This window comes from Maniola jurtina, chromosome 4 (genome assembly GCF_905333055.1).
Source record: "Maniola jurtina chromosome 4, ilManJurt1.1, whole genome shotgun sequence".
NCBI classification, from domain to species: Eukaryota; Metazoa; Arthropoda; class Insecta; order Lepidoptera; family Nymphalidae; genus Maniola; species Maniola jurtina.
The window spans coordinates 11392446-11414225 of record NC_060032.1 but is presented as its reverse complement, the minus strand read 5'-3'; the positions used below and the strand labels follow the sequence as shown (position 1 = coordinate 11414225).

Genomic DNA, 21780 nt, shown 5'->3' with positions numbered 1-21780 from the left:
CGTGATTTACAAAAACTCTATTTAAAATAACTCTATATATATGTTTAGGATGCCCTGGTCGCTCGCTATGCAGCACTGGACAAGCCAATGGCAATCCGCAAACGCCGTCTTCTGGACTCGCTACAAGCGCAGCAACTTTTCCGCGATCTGGACGACGAAGCTGCCTGGATCCGTGAGAAGGAACCCATTATCGCTTCCACTAACAGAGGTATAATATTAGTGCCTAAAATTTCCTTGTGATCGAATTTCAGCCACAATTTCTGTGGCTGAAATTCGTTTTTCAATTTTTATGTTATGTAGTTCTTACCAATATTGTAATAGCCAGTAGTTAAGAAGTCTGCCTCCTCGATCCTGGGCGCGCACCGCTATTTTTTTAGAGCTATGTGTGTTTTCAGTAATTCTAAATTTCACTTGCTTTAATGGTGAAGGGAAACATAGTGCGGAAACCTGGATACCTGAGAGTTCTACATAATATTCTCAAAAGTTTGTGAATTTTGCTAATTCGCACTCGGCTAGTATGGTGGAGATCGTCTTAATGCTTGTCATTTTGAGAGGAAACCCTGGGTTGCTATGGGTTGAGTTGATGTACAGGAAATTTTTGACTCCAATTTTGGATTTTTATGTCTAATCCTCACCAGGTCGCGATCTGATCGGTGTGCAAAACCTGATGAAGAAGCACCAGGCAGTAATGGGTGAGATGGCCCAACACGAAGCCAGAGTAGAGGCGGTCCGAGCGGCCGGCACTGCCCTGAAGGACGCGGGCCACTTCGCCGCAGCCGATATCGCTGCTCGCTTGCATGCCTTACATTCTACGTGGACGCAGCTGCAAGAGAAAGCTTTGCAGGTAAAGGTATATGTTAAGGTAGGCAGGTAGATTCAATAAGATGATTGGAAGCCACCATTAGGGTGATGGAGAGCTAACATCAGCCTTTAGAGGTTTGCATTGATAAGATGACCCAAAGGTCAAAGTTCAAGTAAAAGCCATGCGCGTAGCTGGTGGGTCCTTGAGTGACGCTCGCTTGCTCGCTTTACATTCTTCATGGACACAACTGGTAGTAACGCAAATGTAATTTCTGTCCGTATTTAAATTGGCAGCCAAACATAACTGATGTTTTGAGGCCGCCATCTTTTTGTTTTATAGTACAAACTACTTAGTGCCGATAATCAAAAGCTATATTTTTTTACATATTACATGATAGGTTAATTTATTTTTGCCGATAATTTTCTAAGTAATTGTAATGAGATGACATGATTTGAATTTTATTTAATTAAATACTTGTATAGATTATTTTCTAAAATGGAATCCTGCGCTGGTTAAGTTTTACTTTAACTGCCAGCTAAGATTATACACTAGTGAAGTTTTTTTTAATTTAACAGCGCAAACAAGATTTAGAAGACTCTTTACAAGCACAACAATACTTCGCTGACGCAAATGAGGCCGAGTCTTGGATGCGTGAAAAGGAACCTATGGCCAATACCCAAGACTATGGCAAGGATGAAGACTCTTCTGAGGCCTTATTGAAGAAGCATGAGGCCTTACTTTCTGATCTGGAGGCCTTCGGTAACACCATTAAGGCCTTGAGGGAACAGGCTGACTCTTGCCGCGTAAGTTTACTTTTACTTTACTTTAGCTTTTTTATTACTTGGTGGTAAGTGATAATGCAGATGGTAGCGGGCTAACTAGGAAGGCAGTTTTTATTACAACCATAGCACTTATCGGTTTCTACACTATAGTAGCGGAACGCTAGATCACTTACACACAGCCTTAGCTTCCCACCAGACAAGACTAGACACAATTTAGAAATAAGAAATTCTCAAACTGCCCCGACCGGAAATCGAACCCGGAACCTCCCGTTTATAAGACCGCAGTGCCAGGGTGGTCGTCAAATCATGAAAGGGAATGCAAGGCATCTTGAAAGGGAACCAATGGCCAATACTCAGTCGGTGTTCGGCTATCAGTTGGCTGGACGCCGCTTTAAGTGTGCTGCAAACATGATGGTAAACTTGATCATGAATGGCCAGCATTTGGCTGCATCATAACCTACTACATATTTGGTGTGATTGCAGTCAAGCACAATTCCATTAAATTAAAAAAAAATCGTAGTCATGAATTAAAACAAAAACCAGTCAGTAGGATTTTTTTTTGTTACGTATAGCAACAAGAGTCGCCGGTGGTGGACGTGTCGGGCAAAGAGTGTGTGGTTGCACTATACGACTACGCCGAAAAGTCCCCGCGCGAAGTGTCCATGAAACGCGGTGATGTGCTTACTCTGCTCAACTCTAACAACAAGGTATGAATTAATTTAAGTTTTAATTATATCCGGTCTTTGACTTCCAAGCAAACCCCTTAACTAACCATCTATACTATGAACCTTCCAAAAAACATTTCGCTCCCTTTCCTGGCACTATTTTTCAATTTTGTAGTAAAAATTAGCCATAGACAGAATGTGGATTCCACTGTAAGCCAAGTTCAGCCGAATATTATTTGTAAAATACTAGGTGATGCTTGCGATTGCGTCCGCGTGGATTAAAATTTTTATTTTAAATTCCAAGGAAACTCTTCTATTTTCCGGTATAAAAATATGTCTCCCATGTCCATCTCTAGAATGTAAGCTATCTCTGCTCCAAATAGATGTTTTGAAGTAAGTGCTAATCACAAGTGCCATACTTTTCTTATGCACAATATTCTTAGAACTTCTATTGACAACAAGTGAAGATCATTATGCTAAGGTTGCAAATTACCGATTCATTTTTGTTACCAAGATAAATTATTTTGTATTCAGATGTCAGTGTTTTACATTTTCTTATTTATTTAGCATACTCATATGGTCATATGGTGTAGCTTATTAGGTAATTTTCCATGAACAAAAATTCCCATTTTGGCTAAACGAGATTTAAATCCTAGACATTCATGTTGTCAGGTAAAAAACACTAAAATGTGAACCTGTGCAGTGGGTGATTTATCGATCTACTTGAAGGTACGAATTAGGCGTGATGGCGGCCGTGTCTAAACCGCCGCGCTATTGATTCGTCAATCAACCTTTACTTCCACCACTGTAGGAACAGTACCCATGCGCAGACTGAGTTCTTTTTACCTAACAGCTTGTCTTCAGTAAAAGTTACTTGCTTTTAAAAGACGCGCTTCTACTTGAAGGCAAGGCTTAGGGTCGATTCACATTTGCAGTGATTCAAAACAGAGTTCTTTTTCCATAAAACACAAACTGCCGAAAAAAATATCACGCGAATGCGATAACCTTTACGTGAGAAGATAAAGGTGAGGTCAGCATGCTATAATTTTTAAAATTTTAGAATTTCACTAGAATTTGCTGCTAATGTAAAGTGACTTCTTATCCTAAATCTCCAGGTAAATATTTACAATGAACTTGGGAATGTGACGCAGTTTCTGAGACCTTGGAAAAGGTCACCTCATACGAAATTCGAAGTGTTCTTATAAAGACCAAAATTATTTAATTACTTTTACCAAAAATTAAATAATATGTCAACATTTGATTTACAAGTATGATCGCGTTGATGTTGATTATAACTTATATAATATAATAAATACAAACAGTTGAAACAATCGAGCGAAATCTCATCAATATCAAACAATCAAAGGCTTAGTAAACAACGCTTTATTAAACTACAATATTACGTATTATAGCTATTGATATAAGAAAACCAAGATACAGTATCTTAGAAATGTAACTTAAAAAGGATCCCGACTTTCTTGCATATTACCAGAAGATATACCTATTATAGAATTAATAAAGGGATACTTTATAATGCTTTCTGTGGAAAAAGATTGCACTATATCGATTTTAAGGTATCTTTAAGGATCGTTGCGCTGTTTGAAGCAAACTCTGAAACTCCGTAGTAATCTTCCATTATTTTAACTTAGAACCGCAGCGTAGTCTAGGTGCTAAACCTGAAATAAAGCATAGTTTTTGGTACACTTCAACGCGCGACTGTGTATCTTGGTTAGTGTACTATCAATGACTCGGACTCGACTTAATCAGTTTCATTTCAGACGCAGTTTCGACTCGCGTCCGGTTCGAACCGACTGCCCTTTACATAACAATTAACAACCAAATACGAAGTAATACTTGTGCGCTATAATAAATATAATTATTTTTAAATAATCATGTTATCTGAGATGGCAGAGAATTAATAATATTAATATAATTATGTACAAAAAATATGTTGCTTGCATTGGAACAGAAATTTCATATGAGATCTGATTATTATGAATAAATTATGATGTCCTATAAATATTATATAACGAAATAAACGTAAAAATATATGTTAAAATTTAATTAAAAGTAAATTATAAGAATCATTCTGTGATAAAATCAGTGATATTTTAGTACTAAGTGGAAAATAAAAATGATTGTCCTCAGTTGGCTATGTGTTATTTTATTTGAAGATGTATTCATATATAGAAGGAAAGAGAAATCTTTAATTCCTGTAAGTTTATTATTATTCACTATCATGTCAATTATGCTTGCTCTTTTGGTCATAATTTACTTTTAAAACTTTAATAAAAATTTGCTTCGTATGTCAAACGCTGCATTTAGCGTAACAAAGGACTTTTGTCCCAGAATCAAAGGATGTTCACACGATGTCAACAGTAATTTTGTACTTCAACTAAAATTTTCGCCAAACGTGAAGAGCAAATTATGGTATAGACGCGACCTTATGCTTCCACCTAATAAAACCAAAAATAAAATCTAAACAATCTTGAAGTTTTGTTTTTCGATTTGACTCGATCTGTGTTATTTCCATAATTTTATTCGATATCGACACAACACATTTGAATTTAAAAGTAGCGTCTTGTGCGTCTGAAATACTATGAATATTATATACCTACTTACTGTAAAGGTGATATCAGATTGTTCATTCGGAGTGAATGTTCACTCGAATCTCATTCTGTTTGTCACTTTTTATTTATTTTGTGTCCAGACGTTTCAGTTCGAGTGATAGATACAGAATGAAAGACAGAAATGAACAAAAAAAACCGGCCAAGTGCGAGTCAGACTCGCGCACCGAGGGTTCCGGAATGGGGTATTTTTCCGACATTTTGCACGATAAATCAAAAACTATTAAGCATAAAAATAAATAAAAATCTGTTTTAGCATGTACAAGTAAAGCCCTTTCATATTATTCCCCACTTGGTACAGTTACCTTACTTTGAATTTTAACCCACATTTCAATATTTTTTTCGTGATGTAACCGCAAAAGTACGGTTCTTGGATTTTTCCTTTTACTTGTGCTACAAGACCTACCTACCTGCCAAATTTCATGATTCTAGGTCAACGGGAAGTACCCTATAGGTTTTCTGGACAGATACGACAGACAGACAGATAGACAGACAGACAGACAGACAGACAACAAAGTGATTCTATAAGGGTTCCGTTTTTCCTTTCGAGGTACGGAATATTAAAAATGGAACTGTCTGATAATCACCTTAAGTGCAGCTACTTGCAAAGGCATAAACCTGTGTTCGAGACTTGGTCGCGTTATACCTATCGTTCGAAACACAATAGTTCCGAGTATGTATTAGATTTACAATAGTATTACATAATACTTTGCGGTTTATATTTACATGTGACTTTACGATGTGGTAAACCAAAGCTAGATTGCGAAATAAGATAGTATTTTCCAACATACGAGTATGTAATATTGCATATTAAATCTATGATCAAATTAAACTTGGAAACTACCCTCGCTCTCCCACTTCTAAAGAAGCAGGAAAAGCAAGCAGTACACACCACAAACACAACACCAATCTTCTAGAACACACTCAACGTACGTTTCAATCCAACACTGGAGCATCCTCAGGAGATATAGAATCTACAACGCACAATTGCAATGTAAAACTTCATTGTTGTTGTCACTGTAAACTGATAGACGTCCACTACTGAACATGGGTCTTTACGCCGCGGCATTGTACCCAGCAGCTCCGTTCGCCTAGTACAGGGTCTGCCAACCCTTTCCGGCATCATTCCAGCATGGTGGCACGCCAGCGTCTATTAGTAGTAACTATGTGCCTCGCAAATTATAACTCGGTTGTGAATGTCGGTTACTCTAGTTCTTCTACAGATTTACCATTTGATCACATAGAGAAACTCAAAACATAGCTCTGTCCATCACCCGCTGGGACCTTTCACACCTCTTTTTATTTTCTAGCAATTCAGTTTTTCTTACAATGTTATATTTTATATGGGATGAACATTCACAGGATTGGTGGAAGGTGGAAGTAAACGACAGGCAGGGCTTTGTGCCGGCCGCGTATGTGAAGAAGATCGACGCTGGCCTGTCTTCCTCACAGCAAAACCTTGCGGATTCCAGCTCGATTGCAGCTAGACAGAACCAGGTAAGAAAAGAATTTAATTTGTCTTTTTGGCGTCAAATCTTTAAAAAATGGCGCAAAAATTCGACAAAATGATAGCGTGTGTGTGTGTGTGTGAATTTTTGGATACGGCCTATGTGCGATGATATCTTATACTTGGTTATCTCGAATAAAATTTGTCTAATATGAAATATATTTCTATAGATTGAAGCTCAATACGACAACTTGCTGGGATTGGCTCGTGAACGCCAGAACAAACTCAACGAAACCGTCAAGGCGTACGTTCTTGTTAGAGAAGCGGCTGAGCTTGCGACATGGATCAAAGACAAGGTATGTTGTCATACGTTTACGAGTCAGGTCACTAATAATATTCAGAGGAACCGTAAAACCTCGCGAAAGTATGGTTAGCTTTTCGTATTCCCATTCTCAGATCCAATTATTGTAGCGTAATAGATAGATTTCATTTCAAAAGAGAGTGTACTAATATACTACTACTATACTAATGCTATTTGTATTTTCTTTCTCGCTCTTGTCTATTTATTTGACAGATTATAGAAGTCTCGCTAAAAGTCTTGTGAGAATACCACTAAACAAGATATAATCGCGCTATCTAAAGGTATCAGATCCTTTTTCATGACATAAAATTTCTGTTGAGCTCCATCATCTTAACAGTGACATAACGTGGCGAAAAGTAGAGTGTTAGAGATCTATAGAGTGTACTTTTACTGGGAGATGGATTTATGTCAGAGACATAACTCTGTCTAAAAATAGTCGCAATCCTAGATTAAAGACTAACCTTAAAAATAGTCGCAATCCTAGATTAAAGACTAACCTTTGTTCGCAGGAGATGCACGCCCAAGTACAGGATGTGGGCGAAGACCTGGAGCAGGTGGAGGTGATGCAGAAGAAGTTCGACGACTTCCAGAACGACCTGCGCGCCAACGAAGTGCGCCTCGCCGAGATGAACGAGATTGCCGTCCAGCTCATGACCGTGGGCCAAACCGAAGCCGCGCTCAAGATCAAGACACAGATGCAGGTGTGTGTCCGAGACTTAACACTCCTGTTGACAATATTTAAGGTCTTTTTATGCAAGAACTGGTAGCACTGTAATTGGAGAAATTCAATAAACGACACTCCGCTTCCTCGACCTTTAAGAGAGGATTGTGCTCATAAAAGAGCATTTTTGGATTGCTCAGTAGAAAAAAAAGAGAGATCAGTGTTAATCATAGTGCCAGTTCAATCGAAATGTTCTTTATTAAAATACTAGGCCATAAACACTATGAATAAAAAAAAGAACCAAAATAATTCTGTTTCCAGGAACTGAACTCCAAATGGACTTCGCTGCAACAACTAACATCTGAAAGAGCTGCCCAACTGGGTTCCGCTCACGAGGTGCAGAGGTTCCACCGTGACGTGGACGAAACCAAGGACTGGATCGCTGAGAAGGAAGCTGCTCTTGCTACTGATGACCTTGGACGCGACCTTCGCTCCGTGCAGACTCTGCAACGTGAGTAATCTTTATTTTTAACTGACTACGGAGGGTAAAGTACCTGAATTATTCTATCATAACTTTTATCTAGCCTGTCAATCATAGTCAGGAAGTCATGACAATTCTACTTGGGTTTTACATTTCGTCTACCAGTCTGCCAATGAAAAAAATTAGATTTGTATATTAAGGATTTAGGTCATTATCAAAGTGACTTTTATTAAGAAAGTAGACTTTTACTACTTCACAATTAAGATGATGGTAAAAACATATTAATTTGTTATGGTGAGGGTTTGAAATTACGGGTAAGTACAAGAAGATTAAGAGATGTGTAAATTTTGGCAAAACTCTTTTTAAACTTGATTTACGAAAAAAAATTCCCATGAGCTGATATTCGCAATTCATGTCAATAGGAAAGCACGAAGGTCTAGAACGCGACTTGGCAGCACTAGGCGATAAAATCCGACAACTCGACGATACAGCGAACCGACTGATGGCCACTCACGGGGACTCGGCTGATGCCACTTACAGTAAGCAGCGCGAGATCAACGAAGCCTGGCAACAGCTGCAGGCGCGCGCCAACGCTCGCAAGGAGAAACTTCTGGACTCCTATGACCTGCAAAGGTACGTCTTTAATTATGAAGTGAAACTTCTTAAGGTTTGACTTGAGAATTTCTATTCGAAATTTGTTTATTTTTAGATTCTTATCGGACTACCGCGATCTGATGGCCTGGATCAACTCAATGATGGCTCTCGTGAGCTCGGAGGAACTCGCCAACGACGTCACCGGCGCCGAGGCTCTTCTCGAACGACACCAGGTTAGTGCGATATTCGTAATGACCCGTAAAACCCTTAGGTTACTTATAAACAACAAGATAAAAACACAAGACAAAATATTACTGTGTTAAAAGATCTGCGTTGACCATTGTAAAATGGATGATTTTATCTTTAAAATAAGTTTCTATGAACGTGAATTTAAATTACTTTATCGGAATCAAAATATAGGTATTCAACACTTGAATGAAAATGAATTCAAACCAATATCATAATTATGTTGGATTGATTCGTTCAACTTATCAAAAATGAATAAAAATACACCTAGCACTAAAGTTTGACACCTACAGTGTGAGGATCGCAGTAGCCTCTGATTGGCTGACAATGTGGATAATTTTGTTGTATCTCTACAAGTCTACACTAAACTTAATAATTGTCAGATCTTGATCTAGTGCTATCCATTTCTGCAAAGAGTATTACGAAAAGGATAGCAATACATTTAAATTTTTTATTTTAGTTTGAACATTGTGTATAACTGAATGAGCCACACTCTATCGGCTGGAATGCATAGACCGTCATGAATTCGGCCAATCACTATGATTGCAATGATTGCAATGTGATAATCACAACTTCCGTGCTAGCCCCCGAGGAGCAGAAGTAAATCTCCGTGTGTTGTAATGTTTCTAGAGCCAGCGCTTGGAGATAGACGCGCGGTACGGCATTCTGCCGCAGGTCAGACGCACGCATGTGTGCTGTACGGAGTATCACACTTGGCTGTTGTGCAATTCCTTTTTTCAGGGCCGTGCCACTCTAACATTCCCCTATTTTGACCCTTGGTATAAGGTACCGGAACAGATCTAGAGGCATGAACGAAAAAATTATAGGTATTCTGGTGCACGCATACGTTCGTCCACGCGTCGCAATATTGGTGTGTACGGGGCAGGCTAAATTAACCCGCGGTAACCAGTGCGCGACACAGTATGACGTGATATGACAGCCACCCAATCAGGACGCTGCGTCCATCACGCCTCGCCATTAAAACCCGAAAGCTCTGTGCATTCAAAGTCGTGTCTTTAGATCCGTGCCGAGGCCTATATCTCAGATAAAGTTTACGAAATCACTTAAAAAATCTGACAGGAAAATGTCTCTTCGAATTTTATTTTGTTGGTGTATTCTGAACCAAAAAAAAAGTATGTTAGTGCTTAAAAAAGCATTGTAAAACACTTATTCAGATTGATCTTAGATATAAAGATGATAAGTACGAAATGAGTTTACCGTCGTCAAAGTTTCCATGAAAATATCAGCTCAAGTACATAAGCTATTTTTTTGGTTCAGCTCCAAACAAAATAAGGTGAAAGCGATACTTCTGTCAGATTTTGTATGTGACTATCGTATTATAAAGGTGGCATACTTTATCAAAGTTTAACAACGATGCCACCGACGATGTTACAGAAAAAATTCTGGCGTTAATCAACTTGGTACACAATTTACTCTGATGTTAACGTGACATGGTCCTTTACCGTAGAAACACTTGCGTTTTTCGCGCCCTATTTGGTATTTTCTCTCTTCTAACAAAAACCAAATAATTACTGTATTTCAATTCTTGTAATCCTACTAAAATGGTAGAAATTATAATTAAAACTTACATAGGATACCTAAGTTATTATTTGGGAATTAATATTTTAATTTTTGAACTAATGAAAGCCACCTAAAAAATTGCAGTCGATGTGTTTTTGATTGTTAAACTATTTCTATGGAGGCTGAATTTACTCTTTTTTCCGTGTGATTTATTGTGTCCTTCGCTTTTGGAGTTAGAAGTCAGTGTTATATTTACAAAGGCTTTTCAAATTTATTTCAATTGCATTGATTTTTATCGAGGGTCTATTTAATTTTCAAAATCTTTTTGCCTAACCAATTATTTTAGTTTACATGTGAGTGTCGCAACACCTCCATTTTCTCGGAGATATTATATTTGAGCAAGAAATATATTTTTGAAGTAAAACCTCTTCAGACGCGACTCTAGAGCAACTCTAAAACAACGCTAAAATAGCTAAACAGAACAGCTGTTTTGAGGCCGTCATCGTTTATCGAGATGATTTAAAGTAACAAGTAGTTGGTAACATAGATTAAAACTCTGTTCTTGTTCTGTTAACTAATTCCTGATAAGATAAAAACCTTTTGTTAATTCAATTTCAAAAATGGAATCACTGTGCGCTTAGTTTTTACTTCAACGGCGCGCAAGGGTTACACACACAATTTTTTCCGTTAGATGGGATGACTTTAGAAAGATTGGCGGCTTAGGTAATAGTGGCCACAAAAGTGCACAATTTTTAAACCGCTCAACACAACATTTAAATCACAAATCAAAAAAAATTCAGGGGGTTCATGATTACTTATTCAATGAGTAGCACTTTATAAACATAAAATGGTCAGGAAATATTCATAATTAAAATACTAACATCCATACTTGGTACAATTTGCGCAATCTTACTTGGTCGGCCAATGCACAAGTGCTAGCGAGTGATTGAGATAATAATAGCACAGAATACGTAATAGTACCATTTCCGAAGTTCGGAAAGCTCGCTCCGCAAAGACGTCTAAAAAATAGCGACTAGTTATGACGTCATGATCAACCCATCGCTGGCTCACTAAAGAGCACGGGTCTCCCCTCAGAGTGAGAAGGGTTTTGGCCTTAGTATCCCATGCTGGCTAAGTGCAGATTGGTGACTTCACACACCTTTGAGAAGATTATGGAGAACTCTCATCCATGCACGTTTTCTCACGATGTTTTCCTTCATCGTTTAGGCAAGTGATATTTAATCACTAAAAACGCACATAACTCCTAAAAATTTGAGCCCCGGCATCGAACCCCCGACCTCCGATTAGGAGGCGGACGTCCTAACCACTAGGCTATCACAGTTTTGACGTAATAAAGTGCAATTCAACTAGCACAACGCTACGGTCCAAAAAATAAACGCTGCTGTTTCTATCGCGTAAACTCTTATTACTCTCACAAAAGAGAAGATTGACCAAGTAAGTCCGGCCTAGCGAAAGCGAGCAACAGATCGAGTGGGGCGTCAGTAGAGATGCAGCTACTTGTGACTAATTTCTGGCAGACCAAGTAACACTACGCTATTGTATGTTTTACTACGATTAACAATAATTCGTGGGTAGTCCAACATTTTTAGACAAAATAACGAATACATCATTCTCACACAGGAACACCGTACGGAGATGGATGCGCGCGCAGGCACATTCCAAGCATTAGAACTGTTTGGACAGCAGTTATTGCAGGGAGGACATTACGCAAGCCTCGACATACAGGACAAGCTCAACGCCATGGCTGACGCACGCCAAGACCTCGAGAAGTAAATTTCATTGTCATTATTTAGGATTTATATCATTATGTCCATATTTCATGATTCAGTTTCCCAAGCTTCAGTTAGGAGAATATATAAAAGGGGAAAAGACTGGTTTACTAACCGACTGATCCGTCAACACATAGCTCAAATTACTGGACGGGTTAGGCTAAAATTTGGCATGCAGATAGCTATTACGACGTAGACATCCGCTAAGAAAGGATTTTTGAAAATTCAACGCCTAGAAGGGTAAAATAAAAGTTAGAAATTTGCATAATCCACGCGAACGAAGTCGCGGGAATAGACTAGTCATTAATATACGTCTTTTTGTCCAGGGCGTGGGTAGCGCGGCGTATGAAGCTGGACCAGAATCTGGAACTACAGTTGTTCTACCGCGACTGCGAGCAGGCTGAGGCGTGGATGGGCGCCCGAGAGGCCTTCCTCGCGCCCGCCGTCGACACGCCCGATGCGGCCGACAACGTCGAACAGCTCATCAAGAAGCACGAGGACTTTGACAAGGCCATCAACGCGCATGTGAGTTCAACTTTGGAACAGACTACAACTAGAATGTTTTTGGTACAGGGGCAAATCAAAGAATGTTACAAAACCAGAATTTGGATGTGTTTTTAAAATAAAACTTGTACTTAGAAACTAGTGATAAGAACTTTTGTTAAGCTTATAGAGATCAATTTTATCTGTAAAAAAATTATACTTTTAGACAGTAAAATAAGTAGAAAAATAACCAACATAACCCATACAGGGAATGTCCAAACTGGACACAACGAATGTGGGTTTTCCCTTTTCCACGAAGGATTCCCCAGTTTAGCACACCCATACAAGGTTATGGAAAATTCATTGCATTAATCTAAGAACGGGATTTATTTATTCTTGAAATATATTGGAATATTTTAGTGAACAATTTTCTATTTTATTGTGCAGGAAGAAAAGATCGCGCAGCTACAAACTTTGGCAGATCAATTGATCGCGTCGGACCACTACGCGGCGGATCCTATCGACAAGAAACGCAAACAAGTGCTCGACCGCTGGCGACATCTCAAGGAGGCGCTCATCGAGAAACGATCCAGGTATATCAATATAATAGCTTGATATCATATTTGAAGAACGTGTGGCGTGGTGTGTGTGGTGGTGTGTGTGTGTGTGGTGTGTGTGTGTGTGTGGTGTGTGTGTGGTGTGTGTGTGTGTGTGTGCGTGCGTGCGTGCGTGCGTGCGTGCTTGCGTGCGTGCGTGTGTGTGTGTGTGGGTGGTAGTGACAACGCATACCAAACGTTTACCCAAGTCGGTAGCTAAATGAATGACCAAGTTGGAAGTCCGAATTTGGCACTTTCGTTACCCCCGCGCCTCGAAGAGCACATTAGGCATCATTTTATCACTAATATCACTATCTCACTAGTCACTAAACATATTATAAATCCGAACGTGTGTTATTTTGTTAACTTATTGGTTTGTGCTTTAATCACGTTGCAACGGCGCAACGTATCGACTTGATTTTTTGCATGGGTATTACAGTAGTTAAGTTTATTATTAAAGATCTGTAGAGTGACATAGACTACTTTTTATCCCGGAAAATCCTATATTATTTTGAAGTATTATTTCAATGTAGATTGGGCGACGAACAAACCCTGCAGCAATTCTCGCGCGACGCCGACGAAATGGAGAACTGGATCGCCGAGAAGTTGCAGCTCGCTACCGAAGAGAGCTACAAGGTTCGTGTATATTCTGTAAAAGTATTACTATCTCTTTCCTTTGCACTGCTAAAGTGTACACCTTTCTCACACCCCTTTGTAAACTGAGTATCTTTAAAATTAACAAGTATCTTCTAGAAATATGTTCAATCCCAGACTGCAATCGTTTTCACACAGTTCGGTATTATGAAACTTAAAAATTCAGTATTATGAAAAACCTTAATCCACGGGGATAATATCGCTGGCATCATCCAGATTCTAGTATGTTACATATTTGGGAATTTGTGTACAATGATTTACAATCTGCTAGACATCCAATGAATATGAATGAACTTAACTTTTGCTGTGCACATACTTTATTGAACTTAGTTAGCCAAAATAAAAGAAAAACATAGCTCCTTTTTCCTTTAGATAAATAGATGAATTGTAATTTATTATGTTTTCCGCTAGGACCCGGCCAACATCCAATCCAAGCACCAAAAGCACCAAGCGTTCGAGGCCGAGCTCGCCGCGAACACAGAACGCATACAGTCAGTACTGGCCATGGGAGGAAACCTCGTACAGCGCGGCCAGTGCAGCGGCAGCGAAGACGCCGTACAGGTAATGTACCAACACTATTCCTGGAGAAAACAAAAAACGTTATAAAAGGTCACGGAAAAATAGCGAAATTATGCGAGTGAAAATACACGCGCGGAATTTTGCTCCAATATTGTCATATTAATGCGTTAGGAATATTAGGGTGAATAAGTGGACATGGCGTACGAAGTGCAATGCTATAGACAAAATGAAGTGCAGCTGAGTCGCTGGACGACTAGTCGACTTTAGTTAGTACTTAGAATGGAATCGAGCATTCTATAAAATTAAAATCAATTATTGTGGTGGCTGCGGTTGCGTAACGTATTTTACAATAATTTTGGTATTGTTAAAAACTTTATAAAGGTCTATCGGGTTTTTTTTAAAGCGTACATTTCATTCGTGTTATATGTATTAAGTTTGTTTAGTAATCAGATTTTGCATTTATTATATAGTCAAACGTTTTTGTGTTCAGGCCCGCCTGGCATCGATCGCCGATCAGTGGGAGTTCCTCACGCAGAAGACCACTGAGAAATCCCTGAAGTTGAAGGAGGCCAACAAACAACGCACATACATCGCCGCTGTCAAGGATCTCGATTTCTGGCTTGGAGAGGTAAGAAAATACAAAAGATGCCAGAAATGCCAGAAACTGATTATAGAAGATAGCAAAAAGATATTTTACAACTTTTTTAAAGAATTATAAAATAAAATAGTAAAGGCTTATTGTTTTCTCGTAACAGGTTGAAAGCCTCCTCACTTCGGAAGATTCTGGAAAAGATTTGGCCTCAGTGCAGAATCTTATGAAGAAGCATCAACTTGTTGAAGCTGATATTCAGGCTCATGAAGACAGGATCAATGGTATGTTTTATGTTTATGTTATTATGATTTTTTTCTATTTTATGAATTCAAATTTTAGTCTCTAATGGTATAGGAAGTTACAAACCATTTGTTTATTTATTAATTAGCCCTTGACTGTGATCTCACCTGATGGTAAGTGATGATGCAATCTAAGATGGAAGCGAAATTTTTTTATTGCGCACAAATATAAAGTATACAGAGGAAAAACCAAAGGCTAGGAATAGGAACTTTACATGCAAAGGCGGCCTTATTATATTCTCATTTGAAATAATCCGTAAAAACTGCATTGACGTTCCTTTTTTTAAGGATTTAATTTAATGTGTGTATTTTGTCATATAGACATGAACGCTCAAGCGGATGCCCTGGTATCGTCGGGTCAGTTCGACAGCGCGGGCATCGGCGCACGTCGTTCCGCCATCAATGAGCGGTTCGAGCGAGTTCGCAACCTGGCGGCGCACAGGCGCGCCCGGCTTCACGAAGCTAACACCCTCCATCAGTTCTTCAGGGATATCGCTGATGAGGAGTCTTGGATCAAGTGAGTGATCTCTTTCTCGCCGAAAGGCATCTTCTGGCATCAGTTTTACACCTCCACTTTTAATATAGATACCTTCTAGTGAAGGGTGAATAGGCATCTTCTAGGCTAGCGTGCTCCATCTTAGGCTGCATCATCACTTACCAGGAGGTCTGATTTGGCTGAGAATGGAAATAGATTATACCCTGGATTAACATATAGGCTTTTTATCTCGGAAAATTAAAGAGTCTCTACGGGATTTTTAAAGAACCTATATCCACGCAAATGAAATCGCGGGCATTAGCTAGTAAAACAATTCTAATCGATTGTTAACTGGGCTGCTCAGGCAATAACAAATAAAATTCCTAAAAACTTCACTTCTAAGTTCTAACATACTTCAATAAATGAATTGCTTTTGTTTAGGGAAAAGAAACTCCTAGTAGCATCAGACGACTACGGGCGTGACTTGACCGGCGTGCAGAACTTGCTAAAGAAGCACAAGCGCTTGGAAGCCGAGTTGGCGAGTCACGAACCCGCGGTACAAGCCGTGCAAGAAGCTGGCGAAAAGTTGAAGGTACGTCCTTTTATGACATTTCTTTAAGTTTTGTTTTCTTTTAATAGCTCCTCGTAGCAGTTCGACACATTCCCCTTTCCATATATTTTACCTTTAGCGCAGCAACATATTCGTACGTGGTTGCCTTTACACCAAAGACATAAAAGTAGAAAGAAGGAAATATATTTATTTACATAAGTGAGCCACGCGATGCAATACTTTTAAATTATATTAGTTACCCTGGTGCCTCCACCACTCTCACTCTTTGTCGTATATGGAAAAATGTTTCCAGCTTAGCATAAAGCTGTATGCCTCGTAATAAAAAGCGTTATCTTTTTGCTACCGCGTGCAAAATTGGTGCTAGAGCAATATGCATTTTTAAAAAAATACTATTTCTATTTAAAAATATTATTTATTTATATTACATAATTTCCCACAAAAGAGTCTAATGTTTTCAGGGTGAGTGTACATTATGTAAGTTTCTTTATATTTCTAAACACTCGAACAGATTATGATGTATGTAGTATCGTTGGAATCCTTACATCATCCAGAGTGAAACTAGTATAATTTTTGAAAAAGTCTACAGGGTGACTGCATGGCGCCATTTTGAAATGTAATTTTTTAGTTCGTTTTTTGGCAGGACAGTTATGTTTTTCAATTATTTGACTACGACTTGTCCTCTCAGGATGTGAGCAACGTGGGCGTGGCCGAGATCGAGCAACGCCTCCGTGCTTTAGCACAGGCGTGGGAAGCGCTACAAGCGCTGGCAGCGGAGCGAGGAGCTAAGTTGCAGCAGTCTTTGGCTTACCAGCAGTTCCTTGCTAAGCTTGATGAGGAGGAGGCTTGGATTAGGTATGGCCATATAACATGACTACAATGTTTTGAGTATTTGCAGCCCAAGAACAATATTATGTGAATGTTTTTATCTTAAAAGATGAAAATACATTCACATAACCATGCAAATACAGACATCTGTAATTTTAATCAGAAAAATTATCACCCAAATCCATTGGTAAAAGTTTTCACAAATTCTATGTCCTTGCACAATTTCGTCAAACAGTTAGAAAGTAATATAATATGCAAATTCTGACACGCAGAACCTCAAAAGCACAAAATATTAACTGAGCAGTGAGTTGTCATAAATTTTTTGGGTCTAAGGGAACAACTGGAAAATTTCTGCTTTCTAGGTTCAAGTAGCGTTGATGAGTCAGTCAGCAAGTTAGGACTTTTCTTTTTGTATCTTTATATTTAATGGAACATGTGATTTCACAGTGAGAAACAGCAACTGGTAGTAGTCAGCGAGTGTGGCGACAGCATGGCCGCAGTACAAGGGCTACTGAAGAAGCACGAGGCTCTGGAAGCCGAGTTGGCGGCCCGCGGCGAAAGGGTTCGCGATCTAACTGCCGAGGGCGAGCGCTTGCTGGCCGCCGGCAACTTGCATTCCGAGGCGCTTGCGCACCGCTTGCACGGACTACAGGTATACAAAACTTTGCGACATTGGAAGCTTTTTATTTGTGTATTAATATACAATATAACTTGTTTCAATGTATGTATGTATAAACTTTATTGCACCACAAAACAGGTAACAAAAACAAAAGTTAAAATGTAAGTACAAAAAGGCGGACTTATCACTAAATAGCGATCTCTTCCAGGCAACCTTAACGCTAGGGAGATAAAAAAACATATGTGTTTTAATCTAAATTCCTCATTATATAAAAACACGAAATTTTTTAAAGCTTTTGGAATTAATTATGTTCAGAAAAATACTTAATATAACTAAGGCAATATATCAAAGATTGTAAGTTTAACATTTTTTTAACTGATTCAATCCATTCTTTAGGCAAAACTTGAGAAGCTAACATCTTTGGCTGCTCGTCGCAAGGCCGCTCTGGTGGACAACTCGGCGTACCTGCAACTGCTATGGAAGGCCGATGTGGTAGAATCCTGGATCGCCGACAAGGAGACCCATGTTCGTTCCGACGAGTTCGGCCGCGATCTGTCCACCGTACAGACGCTTCTCACCAAGCAGGATACTTTCGATGCTGGTTAGTCTAGTACTTTTCCGTCATAATTTTATGCCATCTTGTTTACTTTGAGCATTAAAGCCTTTGCACCTCTAGCAACGCAGGAATAAACTGTCATTTGTGACACAACGTCTGGTATTGATATGGACTTGGCTTGGTCTTAAAATTAGATTTGGTATTAATGCATTATTTGGGATATAGGTCTGGCAGCATTCGAACACGAGGGTATCCAGAACATAACAGCACTCAAAGAGCAGCTAGTGGCTGCGGGGCACGAACAGAGTGCCGCCATTTCTCGGCGTCACGGTGACGTCATCGCACGCTGGCAGCGCCTACTGGCCGATTCGGCCGCGCGCAAACAGCGCCTGCTGCAGCTGCAAGACCAGTTCCGCCAGATCGAGGAGCTGTACCTAACCTTTGCCAAGAAGGTAAGAACTTTTCACGGACAAAGTAGGATTTTGTCACCTAACTTTCCTCTTTTACACTTGTACTTTACTCACGAAATAACTTACTAAACTTCCAGGCGTCTGCATTCAACTCGTGGTTCGAAAACGCTGAAGAGGACCTCACGGACCCCGTGCGGTGCAACTCCATCGAAGAGATCAGGGCGTTGAGAGATGCACACGCACAATTCCAGGTGAGATTTCAACTTAAGAATCAATATGAAACAGGTTATTTTATAAATAAAATTGTTATTTTGCTTAACACAACAATATCGATGGTGTAGCATCCCTCAATGTATGGCTTCCTCTATATGAGATCATTGCTGACCTAATGGTGATCGCTCACTTGCAGGCATCGCTATCGTCAGCACAAAGCGACTTCGAAGCTCTGGCGGCTCTGGACGCGCAGATCAAGTCGTTTAACGTGGGTGCCAACCCTTACACCTGGTTCACCATGGAAGCCCTCGAGGAGACCTGGCGCAACCTACGCAAGATCATAGGTAACATATTTCTAAAACAAAGCTTTTTACAGACGTTTGGGGACTATGCAACACACTACTATTCGAGTCTATAGTTTTTTACAAACACAAATATTGGAACAAAACTGAACGCCGTTTTCTTGAAACTGCCTTTTAGGGTTCCGTACCAGAAGGGTGCCAACGGGACCCTATTACTAAGCCTCTGCTGTCCATCCATCTAACCGTCCGTCTGTCTGTCAGCGGGCTGTATCTTGTGAACCGTAATATATGGTTTCAAAATTGTCAAAATGGCGCCATGTTGTAAAAAATTAAAGTGTTCTTTCTTGTACACTGTTACAGAACCCATGTTTCTCCGATTTTTTAACTTATTGCCGTCTTAACTATCACGCCAGAGAAGGCCTGCAATGGATTATGACGATGATGATGATTCATGTCGCGCCTAAAAAGTTTTATTTCAAATTACCACCGCTTTTATGTCCCTCGCTCTATTCACCCGCTAATATTCGACTTGTAATGACCAGCGGAGCGCGACGTGGAGCTAACAAAGGAGGCTCAGCGACAAGAGGAGAACGACAAACTGCGCAAGGAGTTTGCCAAACACGCCAACGCCTTCCACCAGTGGCTCACCGAGACGCGGTATGTATTCAAACATTTCAACTATACTGTATCCTTAGTACGAGTTTGTTCATCTTGACAATGCCGAAACGTTAGTATATTTCGAGTGTTGAAACACTTTCGGTACTCGAAATTTATTTACGTAAATACGTATAGACAGAGGACAATAAATCTAAAGTTACTTGTTTTATTACCTATTTTATTCAGTTCTCAAGCTTGTTTATCAATGTTGTCGAAATCTGCAAACTCAAATCTACTGGCTCATATTTTTATCTTTAAGTGGGAACAACTAAAATAAATTGGCAATTGCAGATTGCACTTTTCAGAAATCATTTTGTTATATACTTTTAATTACTATCTGTTGTAAGTAGTAATTTAAAAGACAGAACCAAAATATCCTGTTTCGTTTTTGCTTCGAATCAGCGCCAGTATAATAAAGATTGTGCCAACTGGTCAAATTAGCAACCTTTTGTCTAATTAAACGCGCGCAGAGGTATGGGAGACGTCATAAAATTTGACGTGCTGTTTTAGAATATATAAATGATAAAATTTAAAATGGTTAGCAAAAAGTGCTTTTGAATCGTCAAAATAATTTACTACTGCTTTGTGAGAAAAACCAGTAAGAAACTCGGTGGTTGCTCTTTTTAAATGTTCAATATTATTGTAAATTGAATAATAATTGCAGCCCCGTGCATGGCTGGAGCGAGCCAAATCCATGCTTTTGCACAGTTTTATTTATAGCAGTTTAGTTTTAGTTGGTATATTCAGAGTGTTTCAACATGAGATTGATGCGCAGGTACCGGCTGCTAGGCTGGGACGGGTAACGTAACCTAATGATGCGTGTATACTACCTTACTACTAAACAATGTTCAGTTGGGTGCTTCGCTCGCTTGGTCAAAATGTTCAAGACAGTGGTGATTTCTCATATTACACTAAAAATCGAATTATCGCCCCTTAAACAATTCTTGAAGTGAAAATTTCTTTAGGCGCGTTGGGCGATTTTAGTATGTGTAAAAACTTCAAGGACCTCGTGTCGATGGTAAACCCTCGCCTGCGGCTGGACTTACAAACGTCAGCTCGTTTGTAATAACCTACTTACCGCCCTCGTATCACAATCGTTTCCACAAAGGTTAAGAGAAGGGCCCCATATACTCATAACATTTTGGCCAAGTAAAATTTTTTTTATCGCATTACGTAAGTCGGTGTTCCGAATAATTTTACTAAATCGTTGCGTTGCATAAGGATTAAACACTTGTAAATATTAAAAATATGTATTTTAAGTTAATTTATCCTATATATTACTAATTTCAATTTCACATACCAAAACGCCATTTAAATAAATCATTAGGTACAACACATCAAAACATTACGAGATGTAAGAAAAAGAATGCAAGGAATTTTTGGAAGACTTCATTCTAATTTTAGTTGGTGTAAAGTTTTTGTCGTTAAGAAAAATTTATGTGTTGTGCTAATCATAAATGTTGTTTTCGGATGTTGTGTTTTTGTATTTTGATGTTGTTCATTAAAACTCAAAGGTACTAATATTAAACAAATAGAAAACAGACAGACAAAATTTTGAAAACGTGTGATTCAGTTTGGTATCGTTCAAATAACCATATGGTTAAGCTCATATGAGCTTAATATGAAGTAGTTATTTCGAAATTACAGACAGACACTCAATTTTATTTATTAGTATAGATGCGAAAGTGTGTTTATTTGTCGCAAAATGCTCGCAAAAGAGCCACGGATTGACGTGATTTTGGCATGGGTATAGAAAGACCTCGAGAGTGACATAGGATACTTTTATCCCGGAAAATCAAAGAGAGTTCCAACAGGATTTCTAATAATTAGTTGTAGGGTGTGGTTTGAAGTAATAATTGTTCTCATATAGCACATCCATGATGGAGGGAACCGGGTCTCTGGAAGCTCAGCTGGCCACGCTCCGCCAACGGGCCACCGAGGTGCGCGCGCGCCGCTCCGACCTTCGTCGTCTGGAGGAACTAGGTGAGTTTCTAATGTTTGATTTTGCTCCGACTATACGGTTAAAACGGTT

General features: G+C 39.2%; 1 protein-coding gene across 4 annotated transcripts in view; it reads left to right on the top strand.

Moving 5' to 3' along the window:
* The window catches only part of LOC123864917 (spectrin alpha chain), a 36773-nt gene that overhangs the window by 12035 nt on the left and 2958 nt on the right, over positions 1–21780 (top strand). Inside the window, exons 15-43 of one of the 4 annotated variants that reach the window (XM_045905673.1) lie at positions 49–208; positions 639–844; positions 1378–1605; positions 2157–2291; positions 6239–6373; positions 6554–6679; positions 7194–7385; positions 7667–7856; positions 8249–8459; positions 8536–8653; positions 9297–9341; positions 11829–11977; positions 12304–12502; positions 12908–13053; positions 13590–13692; positions 14122–14271; positions 14720–14857; positions 14985–15102; positions 15442–15637; positions 16037–16187; positions 16852–17018; positions 17439–17643; positions 18007–18211; positions 18392–18618; positions 18714–18827; positions 18986–19133; positions 19634–19748; positions 20524–20547; positions 21619–21731. In XM_045905673.1, coding sequence (XP_045761629.1) covers positions 49–208; positions 639–844; positions 1378–1605; positions 2157–2291; positions 6239–6373; positions 6554–6679; positions 7194–7385; positions 7667–7856; positions 8249–8459; positions 8536–8653; positions 9297–9341; positions 11829–11977; positions 12304–12502; positions 12908–13053; positions 13590–13692; positions 14122–14271; positions 14720–14857; positions 14985–15102; positions 15442–15637; positions 16037–16187; positions 16852–17018; positions 17439–17643; positions 18007–18211; positions 18392–18618; positions 18714–18827; positions 18986–19133; positions 19634–19748; positions 20524–20547; positions 21619–21731 — 4414 coding nt within the window. The remainder of the gene's footprint in view (positions 1–48; positions 209–638; positions 845–1377; positions 1606–2156; positions 2292–6238; positions 6374–6553; positions 6680–7193; positions 7386–7666; positions 7857–8248; positions 8460–8535; positions 8654–9296; positions 9342–11828; positions 11978–12303; positions 12503–12907; positions 13054–13589; positions 13693–14121; positions 14272–14719; positions 14858–14984; positions 15103–15441; positions 15638–16036; positions 16188–16851; positions 17019–17438; positions 17644–18006; positions 18212–18391; positions 18619–18713; positions 18828–18985; positions 19134–19633; positions 19749–20523; positions 20548–21618; positions 21732–21780) is intronic. The other 3 variants (XM_045905675.1, XM_045905674.1, XM_045905676.1) reach the window with 3 other exon arrangements.